This window comes from Sarcophilus harrisii, chromosome 3, assembly GCF_902635505.1.
Source record: "Sarcophilus harrisii chromosome 3, mSarHar1.11, whole genome shotgun sequence".
In the NCBI taxonomy this organism is placed as follows: Eukaryota; Metazoa; Chordata; class Mammalia; order Dasyuromorphia; family Dasyuridae; genus Sarcophilus; species Sarcophilus harrisii.
This window is the reverse complement of record NC_045428.1, coordinates 346143500-346166979: the sequence shown is the minus strand read 5'-3', so window position 1 is coordinate 346166979 and position 23480 is coordinate 346143500. Positions and strand designations below refer to the sequence as shown.

The 23480-nt window shown below is 31.4% G+C and overlaps 1 protein-coding gene across 1 annotated transcript in view; it reads left to right on the top strand.

The window, feature by feature from the left end:
- LRP1B (LDL receptor related protein 1B) overlaps window positions 1–23480 on the top strand; it is a 2378573-nt gene that overhangs the window by 1999507 nt on the left and 355586 nt on the right. The window contains exons 48-55 of the mRNA XM_031963676.1: window positions 4153–4266; window positions 4526–4675; window positions 8950–9072; window positions 12413–12532; window positions 15904–16032; window positions 18169–18291; window positions 20242–20382; window positions 21876–22063. Of these exons, the coding sequence (XP_031819536.1) occupies window positions 4153–4266; window positions 4526–4675; window positions 8950–9072; window positions 12413–12532; window positions 15904–16032; window positions 18169–18291; window positions 20242–20382; window positions 21876–22063 (1088 nt within the window). The remainder of the gene's footprint in view (window positions 1–4152; window positions 4267–4525; window positions 4676–8949; window positions 9073–12412; window positions 12533–15903; window positions 16033–18168; window positions 18292–20241; window positions 20383–21875; window positions 22064–23480) is intronic.

Below are 23480 nucleotides of genomic sequence, written 5' to 3'. Positions count from 1 at the left end.
TTTTACTTAGATTCAGTGCACATGCTTAATATTTCTGATACAGTTGTTGCAACAGATGTGAATAGCAGGAAAGAACAATAAGTAACTTCATAAATTATGTCATTTTCAGTAATAGTATATTGTAATAACAGTATGTTTCCTTATAATACCTTAATATTAGTAACAATGGTAATCATCTGGTTGCTGAAATGATGTTCTGTGTCTTGAATGAAGGTGTCAGCAAAGGGTAATGGTAACTGGGCATAGGCCCCTGTTATATATAATTAAAATATTCTTGTAGGAATTAAAACAAATTTATATTCATTACTGAGAATAAATGGCTTTAATCAAGCCTTGAAAATCTCACTCAAAATCAACAAATATTTAGTTTTTGCCAATATAAGTGGGATTACTATGATTTCTTTTTTTGTTGTTGTTTTAATGTTAAGCCACACTTAGTTCATTTATCCTATTTGTTTCCAGAAGAATTAAAACAGTATACCTTCTTAAAGGTGGATAAGATTTTGATTTAATCTCTGATAATCTGGGTAGGGCACAAAGCATAGACTCAGTGATGTTACTATGAAACAACATGGGGCAAAAATAAGAGAAAATAGGAGAATAGTCTTTGCAGTCTAGCCCTTCTTTAACCCTATTCCTCAGTCATATCTCTGAAATGGTGCATGTAACCTCTCCCCCCCCAACACACACACACATACATATACATTAACACATACTGACTTTTAGATATACTGATGGACAGGACTTTATAGAATTTTTAGCATTTTACCTGTCATTTTATTAGTTTGTGAAGGAACTCTATATATCAATGATGAGTTTCTCCTTCTTTGTGACTTTGTACAAAATAAATCTATAAGCGTTAAGTCCAGTTAGAATTTGAAAGGATTTTGTGGGAATTTGCTTAATTGAAGTAATTTCTTTATTCATAAGATCAAGTCATTTGTTGATTTTCTGGCTATCATGAGTGCTTTTTTTAAAATTAGTCCATCATAGCTGAAAGTCAGATTTTAGGGTTCAAAGGGAGGTTAGAAAACCTTATTTTCTGTCATTTATCTTTTTGGAGAAAACTAATAAGTATTTTGTTCATCTCCTTTTATAGAATGTTTTTTGTGACTCAAATTTTTAAGTATTGGTAGTCATACTATCTTGGGGACATCCAAAGAGTTCCCTAGAGGTTTTGTCATACTTTATTTCTCTATTATTTATGTGGATACACAAGTGACTCAAAAATAAAAAAGCCACACATTAGTCTTGATCCTCTTGTTGAGAAGAATATAAAATGTTCCTCCCAAAAGATTCTTTTTTTTTTCTTTTTTTGACATATACAAGACTGGAGATTAGTTTTCAAGTAGTGAGAACAACTGATTTAAAGAAAATGTGACTATTTTAAAACTTAATTTTAGTGTAGACATTTCTTGTAGTCTGAATAGAAAATGAAGTAAAAGAGTTTAGTTTGAAAGTAAAAGTAGAGCTATTTCACATCAAATCAATTATAAATATAGAAATATATTCATTGTTAGTCTCCCTTAGCCACAGGCTGCCTGGGCATAAACACTTTGAGAAAAGGAATTGACATGGTTTATTTCCCAGAAATATGTATAGAAATAAAAGAAAGAAGTTAGAATTTATATATTTCTTATTTCAACAAATCATAATTGCCTTTGAAATAATTCACTGGGGACAAGGAAAGAATCAGAAAAAATCATTTGTTAGGTCAATTTTAATCTTCTTTTGCCACTTCAGATGACACTTGCACTTATCCCTTTCTTGGTATTGATGTATATTGTCATTTATGTTTTCTTAGGACAATATATAGACTTTCTACCACAGATATCCATAACAAAAGCCAATTATTTTTATTTGACTTACTATTATTTGGATAGCATTCTTTTCCTTTATCCATTTTCAGTGACTTGTTATTTAAGGAGGATTGGTCACTTAGCTTCCTTATTCACTTGAGAAGTAAGAGATTTCATAGTGTTTCTCTCTTAAAAATAACCATCATGAGGAAACTGATTTTTTTCTGTTAAACTGAGCAAAACAATGTTAGGACAGCACAGCTGCTTAGAAAAATATAGCAATACTTGTGGTCCCTTACTCAGTTTATCTTTACTGTTTGGCTCTGTTACAGCTTTCTTTTCCATAATCTGCATTTCTTTTTGAGACTACAGAGGGCACCCTCATCTTAATTGCTCTCACTACATATTATTACCTTTTACCTTTCCCCTACCTATGTTATCTATTACCCCAAGGATGACACCTGTCATCTTCAGAGGACAGACTGATATTAAAAGTAAATAAATAAATGAAAGTAGAAGGTAGAGAAAATTGGGAAATAATTATCATATTGCCATTCTTATCCATCCTCCTCAGCTCTTGACCTACCAGCCAGCCATCTATTGAACTCTTATTCTTCAAAAGGACCCAGTCTCACTGGTCCCTTCTAACTTTGAATTTCTATGATTCCCTTACTTTATCATCTGAGTATATTAATATACTTAAATTCTGTAAGACTCATTCTTCTCCACTAAAACCTCTAATAGTGTCTTGTAGTTGGAAGAGTTCTCATTCTCAATCCTGACACTTTGTTTTGGACATCCCAAATTATAACTATGAATGTGTTCTCTCATGGAAACATCATTATATATATATGATGGTTAGTTGATTAATGCTATTCATATTATATTTCAAGTACATTAGGGGTTAAATAGGCTCTTTTGAGTTGATTTGGGACTTGGGAACTTAACTTAATGTTGCTTCTATGGGAAAATGTATTTTCAAACAACTGACTTATTATGAGCTTTTGGAGCACAGCCTATTCATAAATTGGGCACTGCTTGCAAATAACACATTTCAAAGAAATACAAATGGTTATTTGGTTATTATTATCTATAGTTTAGATTTAACATCTGCTGTTCTCTTCCAAAAGAAAAAAAAAAACTATTTGAGCATTAATTCTCTTAAAATCAATAGAGAATATAGATAGAAGATTAATGTTAAAGATGAGAGTGGTTACATTTTATCTTGCTTTTTCAAAAATAACAATAGATTTCAGACATATACTTCTTTTTCTCCTTTCCAAACAATGCATTTATCTCTATTGGCAATGACAATTGTTTTGTATATTAAAATGATATTTTAATGAGGTAAAAGTAAGATAATTATAATTGCAAATTGCATATAAAACATTTATTTTAATCATCCTTTAAACAAAAATAAAGATGCATTTTGAAAGTAAAATAAAAACAGTGTATTTATTATAAAGTACAAGCAAATGGCATACACACTCTTGAGTAAAATTTGCATATTTAAGATAACATTTTAAAGCATTTGCAACTGATACAGCTTCTACTGGTGCAGCTTCTATTTATAATTAAATTCTTTAAAATATCAACATTAGTACAAGCATTATTATTGAAAAAGCTCTTCACCTTGCACATTAACTCACAATCAACACGTGAAAATTTGAATTTGGAACAAATCTCACCGAGGTTAATTTAACTTATGTAGCACTCCATGCACCTGTTCACAACATATTGCTAGAAACAATTATGCAGTAATAGATGTGTAAGCAATCCACACAGGAATATTTGGTTAAGAACTACCTCTATATTTTGTACCATTGTGAATAGCATCATAACACAGACAACCTGGCTTTCCTCTCAGTTTAGCAAGGATGTGGGCCAGCATAAATGTTCACCAGTAAAGCCAGGACATGCCAGATATAGATATTTTGGTGCTTTACTTGGTCACATGGCCTATACCAAGCTCAAAAGAAGGAGGGAACATGACATCGAGTGTTCAGAGGGTACTTAGTAGCTCATTCTCAATGGCACAATTTTTAAAGAGGTACTGAAAAGCTTCTCTTTTAATACCTAGGCTGGGGATGCCAAGAAAGCTCAGACATTTATTCTGTGACCAGTGGGAAAACTACTATGTTCCAGAGTCTTGTATAACTTTTCTCAGTAGTTGTAGGTTGAATTAAATTGAATAGTTAGGGAAAGTAGAGAGTAAAGTACCAAAATAAAGTCGTGTGATATATACATGTGATAACTTCAATCAAATTAATGTTTCATCAAGATTATTTTTATAAATAATGCCAATATTTCTTTTAGTCTACTGTGTACATGTAGATACATCTTTTCTTTCTAGTTTCAACCTGTGCTGCTATTGAGTTTCGCTGTGCAGATGGGACTTGCATCCCAAAATCAGCACGATGCAACCAGAACACAGATTGCGCAGATGCTTCAGACGAGAAGAACTGCAGTAAGACATGGAGATTCCTTATATTTTCTTTTCATGCTCGAGTATCCTTAGCATTGTCCTGAACCTTGTCCAAATTCGTACTGAAATCCCATGCAGAACTAATATGTAATTAACCCCTGTGGTGCAGGATAATTGCATATTTACTTCTGTAAGTGAAGTTACCTATTCTTTAACCTTGTGTCGGTGGCCTCAACAGAAGGCTCCTAATCTCCGAAAATGGGATGTTTTACTTTTTTTTTTTCCTTTGACTTGCTTCTAGGTAACACAGACTGCACACATTTCTATAAATTAGGAGTAAAAACCACAGGATTCATCCAATGTAATTCCACTTCACTGTGCATACTGCCAGCATGGATATGTGATGGCTCTAATGACTGTGGAGACTACTCAGACGAATTAAAGTGCCCAGGTAATTGTGAAAAGGAAAACAACCTGCACTTGGAAGATTGAGAGAGCAGCTGTGCAAAAGCCATTCATTCGTTTTAAGTCTTTGTACTCAAAGTTGAAATGCAAATTAAGAAGTAATGAAAAGTAGCCATCTCATTTTACTTTTGCCATGCTGTCTTATTTAGTGGCTTATGTAAGTGATTAGTGATGAAAATTCACATTATTCTCAGGAAGATTGCCCTACTTTAAAAGATCATTTGCCTTTATTGTTTTAAGTTCATCATTAGTTTTGTAAAATTGGCACTTGAAACATGAAAATTTGACTGTTGGGTAAGAACTTCCTATTAACCAAAGACGTCCACTTCCATTATGGGAGTTTTTGGTTTGTTCATAAGTTTGTTTGACTTATCTTAGTTAATATGTTCCCACTCAGAAAACCTAGCAAAAATCTATTCTTAGTACTACATTATGAAATAGCACTGACTCTAATGTAGCAAACATGCAGCTCTAATATCATTCAAGTTTTACTTGAATTTGCATTTCCATTTTATAGATTTTTTTTGAGATGACTAAGGATACATTCATCAGATTTAATAATTGTGCTTTTAAGTTCTTGAAAAATGGCAACAGAACAAAGACCTCTTCATGGCATAGTTTAGTACTGTTGTCCAAAAGAAACAATAGTTATCAATAATAATTAAAATTCTTTAAAATCCTTTCAGATTTATAAAGTTTTAAGATATTAGAACACATTGTTTTGAGTCATTTTATCAATTATTTGTCACAAAAAGTCATTCAGTCTTTCTTCCCTAAGTTTTTCCTTGTGGAGGAAATGTTTTAAGATTAGTATATTAGAAGTGAGTAGTAAGAAGGACCTGGATGGTAAATATAAATGGAAATGCATGCAAGGATAATGAAAAGGTGGAATGGACCAAAGGATTAGGTAAATAACTGGGTATTCTTATACCCAGAATGAAAGAGATGGAAGAATTAAAGAGACCTAAAGTTTTAAATATAGGCGATACAGTGCTTTTGAATGTACTCTTAAGTGTACCCTCGATAGCGCATGGTGAATTATGATAATAATAACAGTAGTGATTAATAAAACATACAACACTTTAAAGTTTGTACAACACTTTACATACATTAACTCATTAACCCTATGAAGTGGTTACTATTGGTATAATCCATTTTACAGATCAGAAAACTGAGACTTATTTTAAATGATTTGGCCAATCACACAGGTAGTAACTATCAGAGGTAAAACTCATATATTGTTTTTTTTGCTTTCAAGTCTAGCAGGATTATGGAATGAAACCTTAATAAATCAAAAGTCATATATAAGCATGTACCAGAGAAGCCTTAGCTATTATCCAGAAATCTTAAGATTTTATTTATAGGAGCTCTCTTTATGGTGGAAAAGTACTGGAAATTGTGAGGATGCCTGTCAACTGGAGAATGACTTAAAAAGTTTTGGAATATGATTATGATGGTAGGTTGCCATGCTATAAGAAATGATGAAGAATAGTAACGAAGAACAAAATGAACAAACTAAGAAAGTTTTATATGGTAAAAGCGATATTGCTTTAAGAAAATTTTAAGTGACTAAGTCAATCTGTCTATTATAATATCCAAATTAACTACAATGGACATGTGAAGGCACTATCTGTATCCAGAGAAAAAACTGATAAATAGAAGAATATTTACAATGTTTTTGACATATATAATTTATTTACACCTAATAGTAGCCATTTTGGAGTGGAGGTTGAAGGGAAAAAATGATAATTTTATTACATATATATATATATATATATATATATATGAATAGAAAGTAGTATATAATAGATTTGCAATTTCATGTACAATCATCTTTTTTTCTATTCTACTTTGTTATGGAAATTTTTGTTTTATTTCTTTAGTTCAGAATAATATGTTTTTTAAAAGAGTCTATTCAGTAGCATAACAGTGAATATTTCTGTTACAGAAAAGGAAATTAAGATTGAGTGTGAAGAAGATAATTACAACTTCCAATTAGATCATTGGAAAACTTTTGCAAAGCAATTAATCCACCAGCATTTGTGAAGTACATGTGATGTGCTAGGTACTGGCTTGCATTAGAATAGTGGACATAAAAATCAAATTGAAAAGGATTAAGTTAAAGAGTAGAAAAAGAATGTGTGGATAAGAAGATGGAGCCATCTAGTGCATACTACTGTTTCAAACTATTTAGCCATTAGAGGGAAAATGATGGGTTATTAGCCAAATAAGAATAGAGGAATAAAGACAAATAGCGAGGAAAGAGATAATAAATAATACAGAAATAATTGAGAAATGGAATAGGACAGATCTATAATTTAGCAGTTTTATCAGATGATGTTAGTGAGGCAGGGAATTTTCATCATTTTTAAGTTATTGTTGCTTATTTCTATTTGGTAAGCAGTTGGGGTTAAGTGACTTGCCCAGGGTCACATAGTTAGTAACTGTTAAATGTATGAGTCAAATTTGAACTCAGGTCCTCCTGATTCCAGGGCTGATGATTCACTGTGTCATCTAGCTGCTCCCAATTTAATCAATTATAAAGAAGAGGTGTGTAAATGTGATTGGAGATTTGTGAGAGGAATAGATTTGAAATAGTTGCAGTGAAGGACATTTAGGTGATGCAATGAATAGAGCACTGATCCTGGAGTAAGGAGGACCTGAGTTCAAATTTAATCTTAGACACTTACTGGCTGTGTGACCTTAGGCAAGTCACTTAACCCTGATTTCCATAAAGAAAGAAATTGTTACTTTGAAGGTGACAGAGGGAAGCAGGAAGAAAAGAAATATCTGAATGACTCCCACTCAAGAAGGAGATGAAGCCTTCTTTTGATGAATTAAAGGCCAAGCTCAGTTGCCAATAATGAAAAATTATGAACTAAATGGTCAGAATCAAGAAACAGAGAACAAGCAGGAGAGTATATCAGAACCAGGCTGATGGACAGATCTGCAGCTCTATTGGAAGGATCTGGTGAAAAGAAAACTAAGAGGATTTGGATTTTTTTTTAATTCTTGTGTATTTTTCTAATTTTAAATTTAAATAAAAAATGAGAAGGGGAGAAACATTGTCATGTACACAGCAGACCATAAAAGATGATTCAATTTAGAAAAAATAATTTACATTTCAAGGAAACCTATATAATAAATACTGCACATTGTTTTCAGACTTGCCCAGCTTTTATTTCCTCCCTGTAGGTTTGCTTTTGTTCTGTTCTGTGCCCTTTTTGTTTTATTTTTCCCTCCCTTCTTCCACTACCCTAAAGAAGGTTACAATTAGGCTTGGCTATATATACATATGGAGTTTGAATTTCTAATATAATTCTTAGCATTTGGACAGGGTTCCAGAATATATTTCAGTTTAAGATGCTCAACATCTCATCTGCACACACCAAGAGTTTTAAAGGAAATGGTTATACTTCATTTGTGTTTGAGTGTGTGTGTGTGTGTGTGTGTGTGTGTGTATTTCAGTCTTTCTTCTTCATAATCAAAATTATGGAAGCATATTGATTTAAAGATATAATATTCTATCTATAACATACTCTCAAAAGAACCAGCAAAAGGTTTTAAAGTGTGTATGCTAAGATAAACAGAGGGGAGACTTTTTTTTTAACTTAGTATTTAAAGTCTCTGCCATAACTGAAATTTTAATTCCTTTTAAACAATTAAAAGTGGAAAATTCCATTTTGTTAAATTAGGGGAAAGAAATAATTTTTCCTTCTCTATATACTCCATTGCTGGCTGGGAAAATGTCAGCCAACTGACAACTTGCCAATCAGTGCTAGAAGCAATGCTATGTCTATGTCAAATTTGGTTTGGAGCCATGAATGATAGCAGGTGAAAGGAAAAAAATCAATTCTTCACAAACTAGGTTGATGAATTAAAAAATAGTATTTATGTATAATACTTAAGCTTAAATACTTCTACAATATTCTAAAAATTCAGGCTGTCAGCATAATAAACAAATTTTAGTAGTAGAAAGTTTTACTCTCAAACCATTCATTGACTCTTAAAAACATTTCTTTTCCTTGCCATTTAAAAGGGCATAAAAGAAGTCAGCTCTTTCCATCTATTACCCTAGGTAGAGACAGTTTGATTTTCTTTTGCTTCACTTATTTCTGATTACTCTAACACAGCTTTCCTATTCCCTACACCCAAACCTTAAGTAAAAGTAAAGCAGTAAATTTTATTTATTCTCTGACACTAAGAAAAAGTTGATTTTAAATGATTTAATTTGATATTGCATTCTGTATTTTATTACAGTTCAAAGCAAACCCAAATGTGAAGAGAACTATTTTGGTTGTCCTAGTGGAAGATGTATTTTGAATACCTGGATATGTGATGGACAAAAAGACTGTGAAGATGGAGTTGATGAATTCCACTGTGGTGAGCACTTTTTCTGTTAAGCCACAATTTATTTTTATCAAGTTTGTTGTTATTGTCATTCAATAAGTGATTCTATGTAGACAAAATAGTCATAAAATGTTTTTGTTCAGATTAAATAAAAACACAGACTTGATGAAATCCAGGGAAATAAATGAAGCATTTTCTACTTACAGGAAAACATGTATTCAATACCTTTGAATTTTTTAACAGAAATATAGTAGGCTGTGGTATAGAAAGTAGAAAATGATTAAAAATGGATTTTTTTATGAAATGTCAAGCTCGCTTAAAAGTAAATGTCATCATAAAATGTGAAGGTATAGTGTTTGATTAAGATGCTATATATCTTTACATTACAGCCTCATTTCCAACAAGGCTAAGAGAACACTTTAAAAATAGATTATGTGGATTCATAATTCCTGAAAGGGAGCCATTAAATTGTTATATCTTTTTATTTATTTGTGCATCTGTGATTAAGCTTTAGCCTTACTCATTTTCAGCTGCATTTTTTAGTAATTGTAGATGTATGTTGAAGACAGTTTAAGTTAATGTATCAGTTCTTCACAAACGTTTAATGGTTCATTATTTCATTTATCAAAATCAATGTTTCAGCACTTGAAGAATCTGTAATTTTGTTGGTGTGAGTACTTGTGCCACTAGTGCAGATCATAACAGTGCTATACCTTAGTAAATGTTTTTGAGAGTAGCTATGACCTAAGAATTTAATATTTTATGCCCATTTTAGTGGGTATTTTAGTCCCTCTAGTTTTAGCTAAGGCTCTAAGGTTTCAGTACTCTTTGACTCATTGGGACTCCATTTGAGATTTTTTTGGCAAAGGCACTGTAGTGATTTGTCATTTTCTTCTTCAATTATTAGATACACATTAAAATATTTTTCTTGTTAAGTAGGACCTTGAAGAACTTTTGCTTTTCCAAACTAAGATCATGTTCCTTAGTATTAACTCCCATTGTGAGGGATAGAGTTATTGAAGCTTCAAAAATGCACAATTCTGATGAGTTTACTCTTGGGTTTTATATTGAAAGTTAGAATGGTAGGTCATTAAAAGAGAAAAGGAATCAAGTAGAGGACAATGAAACAAACTGGTTCTTGAAAGGGAAATAAATAAATTTGAATTTTTAAAAAAATAAGAAAATAGGTATTACAAGTTTATGCTATTAAATGAGATGAACCAAATCAATTCCAATAGAGAAGTAATGAACTGAACCATCTATACCCAGGGAAAGAACTCTGGGAGATGACTTAAGAACCATTACATTGAATTTCCAATTCCTATATTTTTGCCTGCCTGCATTTTGGATTTCCTTCACAGGCTAATTGTACAATATTCCAGAGTCCAGTTCTTTCTGTACAGCAAAATAATGGTTTGGTCATGTATACTTATCTTGTATTTAATTTATATTTCAATATATTTAACATCTACTGGTCATCCTGCCATCTAGAGGAGGAGGTAGGGGGAAGGAAGGAAAAAATTGGAACAAAAGGTTTGGCAATTGTCAATGCTGTAAAATTACCCATGCATATAATTTGTAAATAAAAATCTATTTTTTAAAAAGCAAGTTTATGCTATTAAAATTAAGAAAATTAAGAAAAATAGGAAGACTGGGAGGATTTGGAAAGTCCTTTCATCTGAGCCAGGAAAGAGAGCAAAACAAAGGAAAAATAAAATAACAGTAAAAAAATAAACTCAAGGAATTTGGGATGAATAAGCTGGGGAAGTAGATGAAAGGAAATGGCAAGAGAGTTGAAAAGAAGAATCATTAAAAAAGGATCATTAACATTTTATTGCGATAGAAGAATAGCATTGCTAGTAGTGGAAGACAGAATATATGCGGATGTTGAGCTTATCTGAATGATGTCAGAGAAAAACAGGAAAAATGCTTTGTGTGTTACTGTCACAATATTTTTTAAAATAGTTAACTATAGATCTGAAACAATGAGCATACTATCTGAAATCTTAAAGGAAAAACTGAGAAACTTCTTCAAATATATTGATACAAATAAATTAATGAAGAAAGGAAAAGGACATTATTTTAAGCACTATGTGCTAGATAATGTGCTAAACAGTCTGCAAATATCTCATGTCATCCTCATAACAACTCTGTACTGTAGTACAATCCCCATTTTTCACTTGAAGAACTGCAGCAGACAGAAGTTATCACACAGATAACAAGTGTCTGATTCAAGATTTAACCTCAGGTCTTTCTAATGCTAAGTTTAAGACTATTCATTGCATCACCTAGAAGGCCCCTACAAAATAAAATAATAGAAGACTGTACTACTAGTTAAATAAATACAAGAGATATATAAAATTATACATTGATCTTTGAGAATGGAAGAAATAATTGAAATTATTTTCATGATATTATTTTAGAAAATTTTTCCATATAAAAATGTAAAACTGAATAAGGTTTAGTTCTTTTAGTAAAATTATTTCTTAATAAAATTTCATTTTATAAATTTATTCTCCTACTTTAACTCTTTTTTTGTATATGCTTGTTTGATGATAATCCTCAACCCCTATTCCCCCCCCCCCCATCAATGGATGTCATTTGTCTTTTCATTTCATTTTATCTTGTTATTTTCATACTTTTACTTAAATATCAATTTTTTTCTTCCTTCAGTTATAGTACTCAAGGTATTAATATGAGATATGTTCTTTCTATCTTCCTATCTTTGACCTACTATCACTGTCATTTAAAATGTTTTTATTTTAGTTTTATCTAATTTTTTAATTCATTTTATGATTATATGCATTAAAATTAGTTATTTTTTAAATGAAAACATTTTATATTGGAAAATTATAAGATAATTTATTAATAGATTTATTATGACAATATTAATTTTATATGTACGATTATTACCAGTAACTTTTTAAGTTTTATTCAGGTTGTTGATATTACTAACATTTAACACATCTTAGAATACAAATTATCATTATTGATGATAATTTAATGAGAAGAAAATAAGAAGGAAGGTGTTAAAAACTAGGAACAAATATGATTAGGGACATTTCAGCATCTGTTCTATTAACTCCTTATTATTTGGTAAAAGAACAAATGACTAATGATACATTCAGAATTAGTATAATAGTTTTTCTTTTTAAGTACTCAAGGTTTTGTCCAATGTAAAATGGTTACAAATAAGGAATGATTATAGTAGGTTTCACATGTATAGAACTCTAATTCAGAAAAAGAACTTGTAATTTGCAAGTTGTAATTCAGGGGAAAAAAGCAAACAGATAATTAAAAAAAGAACACTTGTACTTCACCTGTCCAAAATACTTTTAAAAATGGTTTTCAAAGTATGATTAATGTCTTATAGATTCCTCTTGCTCTTGGAACCAATTTCCTTGCTCTTCACAAAAATGTATCTCTAAACAATGGATTTGTGATGGGGAAGATGACTGTGGAGATGGATTAGATGAAAGTGATTCCATCTGTGGTAAGCTACAATGTCACTATTGTTTAGTTATTTTGAAGAAGACCAATGAAATAATAGCACCTGACATTTAGGAAGTGCAGGAAAAAGGACTTAAGATACATATTTCTCTCAAAAAATTATTCTAACTATGCCATATATTCGCACATTTTAAATTTTAACTAGCACATTTTCAAAAAATTAAGTAAAAATTGAAAACTGTAATGGCCCTAACTTATGATGTAGTTCAATCATATGATTTTACAAAACAGTAACTATGGCCTAATAAGGAAAAATAGGTGATTTTTGCCTAACATCAAAGATATCTTAATCAGCAGATTCAAACCTAGGATTTGTGAGTGTCTTTTTTTTGCCCCCACCACACAAACCTGAATAATAAATCAACCTATATTGTTTCTTTTAACTTTACTTATTTCATAAGCACAAATATTTTCTTTAGCTAAAATTATTGCAACCTCTATCCCTCCTTAATATGGTGTTATTCATTCTCACTATATGACCAGCCTATGTCTTTTTTTTTTTAGTTCACATGTCTTTTTTTTAAACCTGTCTTACCTGTTTATCATGTGTAATTTTTCATTGGTACTACATTCCACTTTGTTTGCATTGTCTATGATTCTTTCTGTTGCCTCTTAGATAATTAATGGTTTTAATTTTTTAAAATGGCAATGTTCTATAATTTATAGTTACATAGAATTCCAGAAGAATACTGTATAAAAGTAAGGTTTTTGCAACAGTGAGCAGTTTGGTATAATTAAAAGCATTGCATAATTTCTTCAATGTGATCTATCTCAAAAAAGAATTCCAATTCACTTTGGCTTGAAACTTTATTATTTGATTACAAGGGAGGAATTTTCATGCTACAGAAATAAAAACAAAATGGCAACTTCCTAGCACAGTGACATAGTACAGCTTCCCAATTAGGTCAAGCCAGGAAATTTCCTAAATCCTAAACTTTCTCTTCAGTAAGAGGCTCTCTCATCTTCTATTTTAGGAAGGACTCTACAGGAGAATATGATGACTAAATGCAAATGACACAGTATCTTACTCTTCAGTTTGCAGCTGCCTGTAGGGAAGTCAGGTGTAGCACTAGTGAACAATATACACTCTGCAGATATTCTTGTTGCCTCTGCATGCAGGGGGCAAAAGCAATTGGTGATTGGGTTAGCTTCCATCAGGGATAAACTGGCCTTGAGTTGTTGTACCCCAAGTTCCTCCAATTCCAGAGATGAATTGAAACTACTTGTCCCAGAACCAGGTGTTATGACCAGATGTTGCTATTGGATGTCATCTAGTACAAATTAACTGAACAATACCCCAAGCTGGATCACATTCAAGTTTTCAGTTATATTGAACTACCAAAGGGGAAAGGAGAAAGAGAAGGGGAAATGAGTAATCTTTTTTAATTGCTTTTGCCCCTGAGAATGTGTTGTTTTATTTTTAGTCAATTCTAGACATAGTTCATCATGCATTCTTTGCTGCACCTGCCCAAGATACAAGTCCAGACTGATTCAATTGTCTACCTTTTCAGCAATTTATCATTTTGAGAAATATGTTTTTTCATCCACTCAACTTTTGTAGTATGGATGGTTGGAAGGCTTTTTTTTTTTCCATAGTTAGAAAAGCATTTTATCTTCTAAGTCCAAAATAAGGACTGCTTCAATAAAAATTTTCTGCATTTAATCAAAAAGAATCTTAGTAGTACAAAATTAAATGTGAAAATTAATGATGTCTCAGCTACCACATTTCCTTTTTCTTGCACAATAAGGGATACATGCTGTTCACATGTAGTCCACTTATTGTAAGAATGATTTTTGTGACAACTTTACTCTGTGCATCAGGACTGAGGTTAGAGTTCTCTTCTCTAAATCTTGCTTTTACAAATTTGGATGTTGCCTGTTAATTGTGCTTTTTACACTGTTGTTTGTTTGTCCTTCATTAAGAAGATTTTTTTTTTACATGATTGCAGATTTCATTAAGGGAATATCTAGATAAATCAGAGATCATCTATAAATAAGAGTGTTTAGCAAAACTCCCTTAGGAAATCCTTTTTTGTTTGTTTCCTACATGTCTAGGACATCTTCAAAATTACTGAAAAAACAATTTTAAAATACGTCTCATTGTGTCATACTTTATATGATGCTGTTATTCAGCAGAACATCAAGTAGTTACCTCGCAGTTCTTCCTTTATTTTGTATCATCTTGTTATATACATGAGGAAAATCTTGTCTGAGAAAAACTCTTTAAGTCTGCATTTTCTCAAAACAATCAAATGTTTCCCTAAAATCAATAAACATAGAAGTTTATTATATTCTCTCCTCTTTAGACAGGCTGATCCATGAAGATATGTTCACGTATAGTAAAATGCCTATGGAAACTTTCCTGAAACCTTCTTGTGTTTAGATTCATGTGTGCATTGCCTCTTCTCTTAATGATATTGTAATGATGAGAAAGTAAAAGTATATAGATGATTAATATTAATGTGGTTTTGGTAGTTTTTCTTTTTACCAGGTTGTGTGCCTGATAAAAATACTATTTGTGTTCCTCTCCATTATTGGACTTCTTTTAAATTATTTTCTTTACCAAAATCTTGAAAATTAATGCCCAACTGCCTTTCAAAATGTTCTGCTTCAAACACAAATTCCTTCTGAATGTACATATAAGATCTAGCTGAGACAACCATAGTACACTGGATAGAGAGAGGAACTTGAATTAAAACTCTTATCCAAATCCTAGCACTACCAAATATTTACTTGGAATACTTTGGGCAAGCCATTTAACTTTTTCTAGGTCTCACTTTTCTCATGTTAAATGATGACAGAATTCTTTTTGTTTTGTTTTTACCAGCTTTAGAGCTAGGATACTATAAGTCCCAACTTTCTTTTTGTGATATTAATTGTCCTTCACATGGCACTTTGGGTACAAAGGTAGAATTCTACAATTTTATATTTGAATCAATAATTTGGAGAAAGGTGTAGATGGCATGGTCATCCCATTTATAGAGGAAATAAAGCTAGAAGCAAATATACTAAGGGGCAAGATCAGAATATAGAAAATTCTCCTCCACCAGCCAAGTGTCTAGGTAAAGTCTAAAAGAATAAAATTGTAAAAGTATGAAGTCTTATATTTGGGTTCCAAAATAAAATCAACTTTCTAAAATACAAATATATTTTTATACTTTTGAAAAGTACAAAAGCCTATGTGGGTATGTCTGCCTGTTATATATGTGTATGTATGTGGCCACTAACATGCACAAATATGATATATAGATAGATAGGCATGTTTCTTGGTACTCTAGCTTCTTTTTTCTCTTAAGAAATACATTTTCAGTTAAATTTCTCAAAATCTACTGATATTTTCATTTTGAATTTCAGGTGCTGTGACTTGTGCAGCTGATATGTTTAGCTGTTTGGGTTCCCATGCTTGTGTGCCTCGTCACTGGCTTTGTGATGGTGAAAGGGATTGTCCAAATGGAAGTGATGAGCTTTCTACAGCTGGGTGTGGTAAGCTCTTAGTTTTTGCTCAATGAAAAAAAATCACGTGTGTGTGTTTGTATATATAATATTGGTATGAAAATTTTCAGTTATGAACTTTGGAATTTCTTTCTTTAACTTTCAAGAAAATTTAGAATAACACTGGTTTTAGCAATGGTTTTATATGTTAGATGTCATTTTTACTTCAATAATCTTACTAATATTGGTATTTCTCCATCATTATACATTTCTAGCTATAGATATATTTCCTCTCCCCAGTGATTTTTACCCATGAATTCCATGAAAAAACAAATCATTTTATTTAGCTATGCTATCTTTGTGTTTTTTAAACACAAAGGAAAAAAAATGATTGTATTTTGTTTTACTTGTTTTAGATTTTTTTGAACTAGTTCAAAGAGGAGATTTTTGGCCTCAATTGCTACCTATCCCTAATCACTGAATGAGTGTCACCTTAGTCATACTGAGACCTGTTGAAGTCTTTAGCTTAAAAAAGCGGAGGTCTCCCACTGCATCCAGGATCATCTCCAGTCGTTCTGATCCATATCTGGTCACTGGACCCAGATGGCTCTAAAGAGGAAAGGGAGGCAGGAGACTTTGCATAGCCCTCTCTCACTTAAATCAATTCACTTGCATGTCATAGTGTCACCTCCCTTACGTCATGGCTCTCTTCGAGAATGAAGGTTGAACAACAATAAAACTTTTAGATATTCCATAATCTGTCCTTATCTTAGATAACTTCTGATTATTGGTAAACTTATGATATTTATAGAGATATTGTAGGGATTTTTTCCCCTAAAATGATGTCAGTGATATGGTATAAGGATCATTAAGCCATCATTATTTTTCAGAAATTGTGTGTTCCTTGTGTACATGTGTGCTATGTGTGTTTGCATGCATGTATGGAGAGAAAAAGAGCAAATTGAGTTACATCTATGTATACCACTGTAATGGTATTGTTCTAGAATTATTTATTCTCATCTTGAAACTGATTCCTGTGAATCAATACTTATAGGAATTAGACAGTGTATTATATTTCTGGACCTCAGTCACCTTGGAGAGTTTTCAGGGAATTACTTGATAGCTGCAATAATTAGAGTGTATAAATGTTGCTTCTATAATCCTGAAATATGTGTGTGTGTGTGTGTGTGTGTGTGTGTGTGTGTGTGTGTGTATTTGGATTATTGGCTGCAAGGTCATGTAAAGTAGATTTAGCTAAAACAATTGCACAGGGAATATGGTTCCTTAAAAAATTAAAGTGATTTAAACCAATTTTCATTCTTATACACTCTTTTTATGAACCCAGAATATTACACTTCATTATTTTTCAGAGGAGTGTGCATTGTACAATGTGTGTTTGCATCTGTGCATGTTTGTGTGCATGTGTGTAAAGAAGGAAAGGAGAAGCAAATAACTTAAGATCGCAAGAGTGTGTGCTACTGTGATGATACTCTTGTAGGATCATCTTGAAACTGATCCATGTGGCTTTAAAGGTTAATGGTACCGTTGAGGGCTGCATATTAACAGATCATGCATGTATTCAGGGAGCCAGATGGTGCCCCAAAGAATTCTTTGTAGTGAATTGTACACTTTGGGAGACAAATTAACTCTTTTGAGCCACTGGGGTCCCATTTAGTAAACTCTACTGTGATATATTAAATGGTATTCCAGGGGCTTGAAAGAGTTAATGCCAAATAAAGCACTGGTGTCTAACATAAAAAGAGATAGCCGATGAGTTAGAAATGGAGTGATTAACTTGAATTTCATAAGCCTTCATTAAGTTCAGAGGTTTTAGGCAGAAAAAGAATTAATCTTCACTTTCCTCAGAGGCCCTCATTTGTAATGAGCTTTGCAGGTCAATTCATATACTCATCTAGACAAAATTTCATACCTGATATAGAGCTTACATTAATAGTAATCTCCTTTACTCTTGTTGTTTCTCTTCCTTCACCCCATCCAGGGTTTTAACTTATTAAAAATATTGTCAATTGAAGCAAATTCTCCCAAATAATTGTCATTTAAAAGATTGCACTTAGCATATGTGATTTAGAGAAAGAAGATTTTTTATGCAGAAGGTAAATAATGATAAATGATAAAAATTATAAAAAGACAAATTTTCTCATTTTGATCTCCTGATGTTTTTTGCAGCTCCCAATAATACTTGTGATGAAAATGCTTTCATGTGCCATAATAAAGTCTGTGTTCCCAAACAATTTGTCTGTGACCATGATGATGATTGTGGAGATGGATCTGATGAGTCACTGGAATGTGGCAAGTATAAATAACTATAATTCCCAACTAGGAAACTCTCCAACCAAGTAAAGATTGTCTTTTCAAAAATGTAATGAAACTGTATTAAAACAAAACACAACAAAAAACACTAAGGGTTCAAAATAGAAAGGAAAGAATATAATTTTGTTATAGCAGTGTATAGCCACATACTACGATAAAAACAAATTCTTAGAAGAATTGTCTTTGTTCTTTCTTATGAAAGGCAAATGTTTGATTGATTTTAATCACTAAATTGATATGTGTTTGTGGGTGTGCCTGTGCACGTATATTTATCTGTGTGCTCATGCAGGACCAAAACAATCATGTTTAAGGGAAAAAGAAGAATCTCCTTTGACTCTCCACAAACTGAATGTACTGATGATATGAACCCCACATGCTAAATCTCAATTTTCATTTAGCTTATTTATATGATTTCTGCCAAAGTCTAATTCTTAATTTTCATAGTGGTTTGAAGGTGACCATGAAAATTCTTGAAGATTGTGAAACCCAAATAAAAACTATGAAGGAAATACAAACCAAATCCAAGTCAAGAAATTATGCTTAATACTATTCAATAACATTAAGTTCAATAATCAGTTTGAATGTAATACATATAGGTCTATTTATATGCATATATGTATATAATACACTATTTATATTTGATGTTTACATATTAAGATACATATTAAATCATTTATATAAGTATAGCATCACATAATTTTGTCTAAAATTAAATTCATTTTCAAATGTCTTTGTAAAAATATTCAAACTAAAATCTGGTATCAAATTGATATTAAAGAATAAATTGTCAATTTTTTACATAGGAAAATAGAAAAATGAATATATAATTTAAAATGTGTTGGATATGAATATGCTATCATGAGCCAAAGGAATTTCTTCTTCTTATAGAGCTGATGCCATATGGGACTTCTTCCAAAATGAGTAGGATGGCTTAATGCTTATTCCATCTTATGATTCCTTTTTCAATTCCCTTTTCAGAACAGAACTTAGATGAATAATATGAGCTTTATTAAAGCAAGGTTTTCACCTCTTATGCAAGGATTCTGGATAGAGAAAGATGAAGCCATAGGAAGCTCCCCAAAGAGATACATCAGCAGGCAACAGTCATCTGAAAGATTTCCTAATGAGACTGATACTTATTTCTGCAAAATTAAAAAAAAATCATCTAAATCTTCATAATTTTAATCAAAATTAATTCAAGGAATATGTGTCTGTGTATAGATGTGTGTATGTATACATTCTTGCATAAGTACATTAATGAATCCATATTTTAGGTGATTACTTGACTTTTTGATTCTAATAATGTTTTTAAATTGCTTGCGGTGGTAAACAAAGATTTCGTCCTTATTTATACTTATGGATCTGTAAACCTAGTTGTGATTTCCTTAATGCTTTTACCATGGTGAGTAACAATATTACTCCAATTTGAATATTATTTAGAGGTAAAAAAGCGATTATAGCTTGTGAAATTGATCATTTTAACTGTTCATCAGTATATGCATTTGCAGTGTTTGTAACACATTTATTGCACTATGCCAGAACAAGATTAATCTTTGAAAACTGTGTAATGCCATCTACAGTGAATTTCTCCACACCAATGAAGGGTTGTGTTTATACAGATAATAGAAAACTCGGTATTATTCAACTGATTGGACTGCATCACTGACTCCTTATCACCTGTTCAACATATTACAGGAAATCTAATTTTTTTTTGCAGGTTTACCAGCCGGGTTTTGGCACAGACTCTCACAACCATTTTCCCTGCCTGAAAAATATAGGATCCCAACCCAGAATGGAAAAGACAATAACTCACATAACACTCACAGTTAATACACACAATTAATTAAGTGTTGACTGTAAAGAGTGATTATATTTATAATGAATATATGTTCTGTGGAGCATTAAAAATTGTTATTGCTTTGTCTCTAGGATATCGGCAATGTAGCCCTGAGGAATTCAGTTGTGCTGATGGGAGATGTCTTTCAAATTCTCATTGGCAGTGTGATGGAGACTTCGATTGTCCTGACCATTCTGATGAAGCACCATTAAATGCAAAGTGCAAAAGTGCAGGTTCAGAATATATTTATAACATATATATTTTTAGTGTTTTCTTTTTAAAAAATGGGTTTATCATTTATTTATAAAATGTCATTAAAACAGGTTCTAAATTTTCCCTCTCCTGCCTGCCCTTCCCTACAATATATTAAGAAGGTGAATGATATGATATCAATTATATATATGAAGTCATACAAAACATATCTTTGTACTAGCCGCAATGGGAAAAAAAGGGAAAAAAAGATATGCATCAATCTGTACTTAGATTTGTTTGGTTCTCTCACTGAAAGTAGATAGCATTTTTCATCATAAGTCTTTCAAAATATATCACATATGTTTTTGGAAAGTTTTGTTTTCATACAATAAATTTGATTTTAATATTTTCATATGTTATAGTTACATGAAGTCCCAATCAGGTGCTACTTGGAGAACATTAATCATGTCTAACTCAGTAAATAGATGAAGAGTTTGGAGAAAATAATCTGCACAAGCTTTATATATTTATATATATACCCCCCCCCAAAAAAAATATATATACCCAAATTATTTGTATATTTAATCTCAAAATGGCTTGCATGTGTGTGTCTCTTGAAGATAGTAAACCATAAAAGAAGTTATGAGTTACCTGGAAGGAAGGAATTCATGACTATTTTATTAGGCAAATTAAAATGAGTTATACCACTATACTATAGAGAATAAATATCATTATTTCTATAGGAAGTTGTATATTTATTACAAAAATTCAGTAAGTCTTTATGAAAAATATAATTTAAAATTATTATGGCACATAGATATATACACACACAGATAGACTGTGTAGTTGTTTTGTGAATATTGCCACTTTTATGAACATATCCTCCAAATTGCTAGCATATTTAGATATTGTGTTTACCATAACATTTGCTAGTTTACATGTAAATATCTTTTCTTTAAATATAGATAATATTCCAAGTGTTAGAACCATAAAGTTATGAATTGGTCCCAAACTCAACTCAACATATCTTCCTGAGTTATATTTGAAATTGTTATTGGTCACTGCAAATGTCCTTCCTCCTCCTATTTAAAAATCTCAATGTTATATTTCTAGATTAAAAAAGAGAATCCAAGACTATCTACCTATTTTAGTTTCATAATTTGTTAGGACATATTGCTTTTCAGAGACCTATGACTTGAGGGATATGTCAGAGTAACTTCACGTTTTTTGAATTCATTCTTTACATTATAGATCAAAGCAACATTTTCCCTTTGGTTTTACTATAGAAATTTATTGAGGTTTCCATTTTCAAGTTAAATCTTATTTAATGTATCAGAAATATTCTAGACACAAGTATGATTTGTCCTTTAGATTATTGTGTCCCTTTAAAAATATAACATCTGTTAGAAAATATCACACATATTTTTATTATAATTGTGATAAATAAGTTACTATAATGATATATGTTTTATGAATAATTATAATACAAAGTAAATACAACATTCTTTATGTTCCATTTCTTTTTTTTTTCCAGAACAGTCATGCAACAGTTCATTTTTTATGTGCAAAAATGGCAGATGCATTCCCAATAGAAGTCTTTGTAATAGTAAGGATGACTGTGGTGATGGCTCAGATGAGAGAAACTGTCATATAAATGAATGTTTGAGTAAGAAAGTTAGTGGCTGTTCTCAAGATTGTCAAGACCTTCCAGTTGGGTACAAGGTAGGTAGCCATACAATAAAGCACTCTGCATAATGAATTCTAAATTAATTGTGTTAATTCTAGCAATTTGTTTAACACTGCTGATGACTGTAGCACTTTGCTCAGCAAAAACAAAAAAAGAAAAAAAAAACAGCTGTTAATACATTTATTGTGCCTTACAACCAAACTAAAATCCAACAGAAACAGGATTTTCTTTATTTGTTTATTTTCTTTTGCAGAAAGTATAGGGCAACCAAGATGTGACAGTGATGGGGGAGGGAGAGATCTACACTCTCCCTTTTGTTAGAAGCCAGAACTATTTAACTAAAATCTCGCTTCTGCCTTCTCATTCAAAGTAAAAAAAAGAGGATTAATATTGTTGAGAGGGAATGAAGCCTAATCCAAAAAAATAAGCTCAATAAAGCTGATGCAGATGCTTTGAGGAGTTAGCTTAAAATTAATTCCTTCCTAACAAATTGTAGAAATGGTAGTGGAAATGCCATTCATCTTTGAGAAATCATGGAGGATGAGAATGGTATAACAATGGATTTAATATAGAGAGACATAATCTGGGAAATATTTTAGATATTTTAATTACTCTTTTAAATTTAACCTTGGTCTAAATAAGAGCTTGAAAAATACAGTGTGGATAGAATTGCTTGTGTATAATTTAGGATCAAATCTCAAGAATTGAAAGAAACCTCAGGCTACATCCCCCTCCATTTCACAAATGAGGAAAATGAGTCCCAAAGACCTTGTGGTCACACATTTAGCATCAGAATACTGTTAAAAAGCTACCTCCTCACTCCTAGTTCAATGTTCTTTTCATTAAACTTTATTTACTCTAATAGAAATAGCTCCAGTTGATAAACGGACATAGCGATCAAGAATAACAGCTAAATGAAAAGAAAAACAACTTGAGAGAAAAAATCTAAATGAGATCAATATGCAAAACAATAGTTTTTACAGTAAACATTTTGAAACTGAAATGAGTAAAAAAAAATTAATGGTAACAAATATAGTTGATTCAGAAAAAATAGGCTGAAGATATTGAGAAATCTGTTAAAACTGCTATAGGATGAATCTTCAGGTTTTGAGTTTGTAGTTTCAATAGTTATAGAAAGAAGAATCATCCTATCACATAATAACTTTAAAAAGTACCTCCTCCATGTGTTCGACAAAAATATGTTTAAATTTTTTTCACCTATCTACATATTGGTGGTATTTGTTCTATAATATATGGGAAAGCAGTGGAGCACCTTATATTACAAAATACAAATAAGTCTTTTTGAACATTTAAATACTACTAATGATATATGGGGACATTTGCTTTGGATATTTTCTAATGATTTCATATATAAAGGAATTTATCCCATCTCTAATGTTCAACAGCTTGTTACTACCTTCTTTCACTTCATCTTTCATTTTCAGTTCCTAA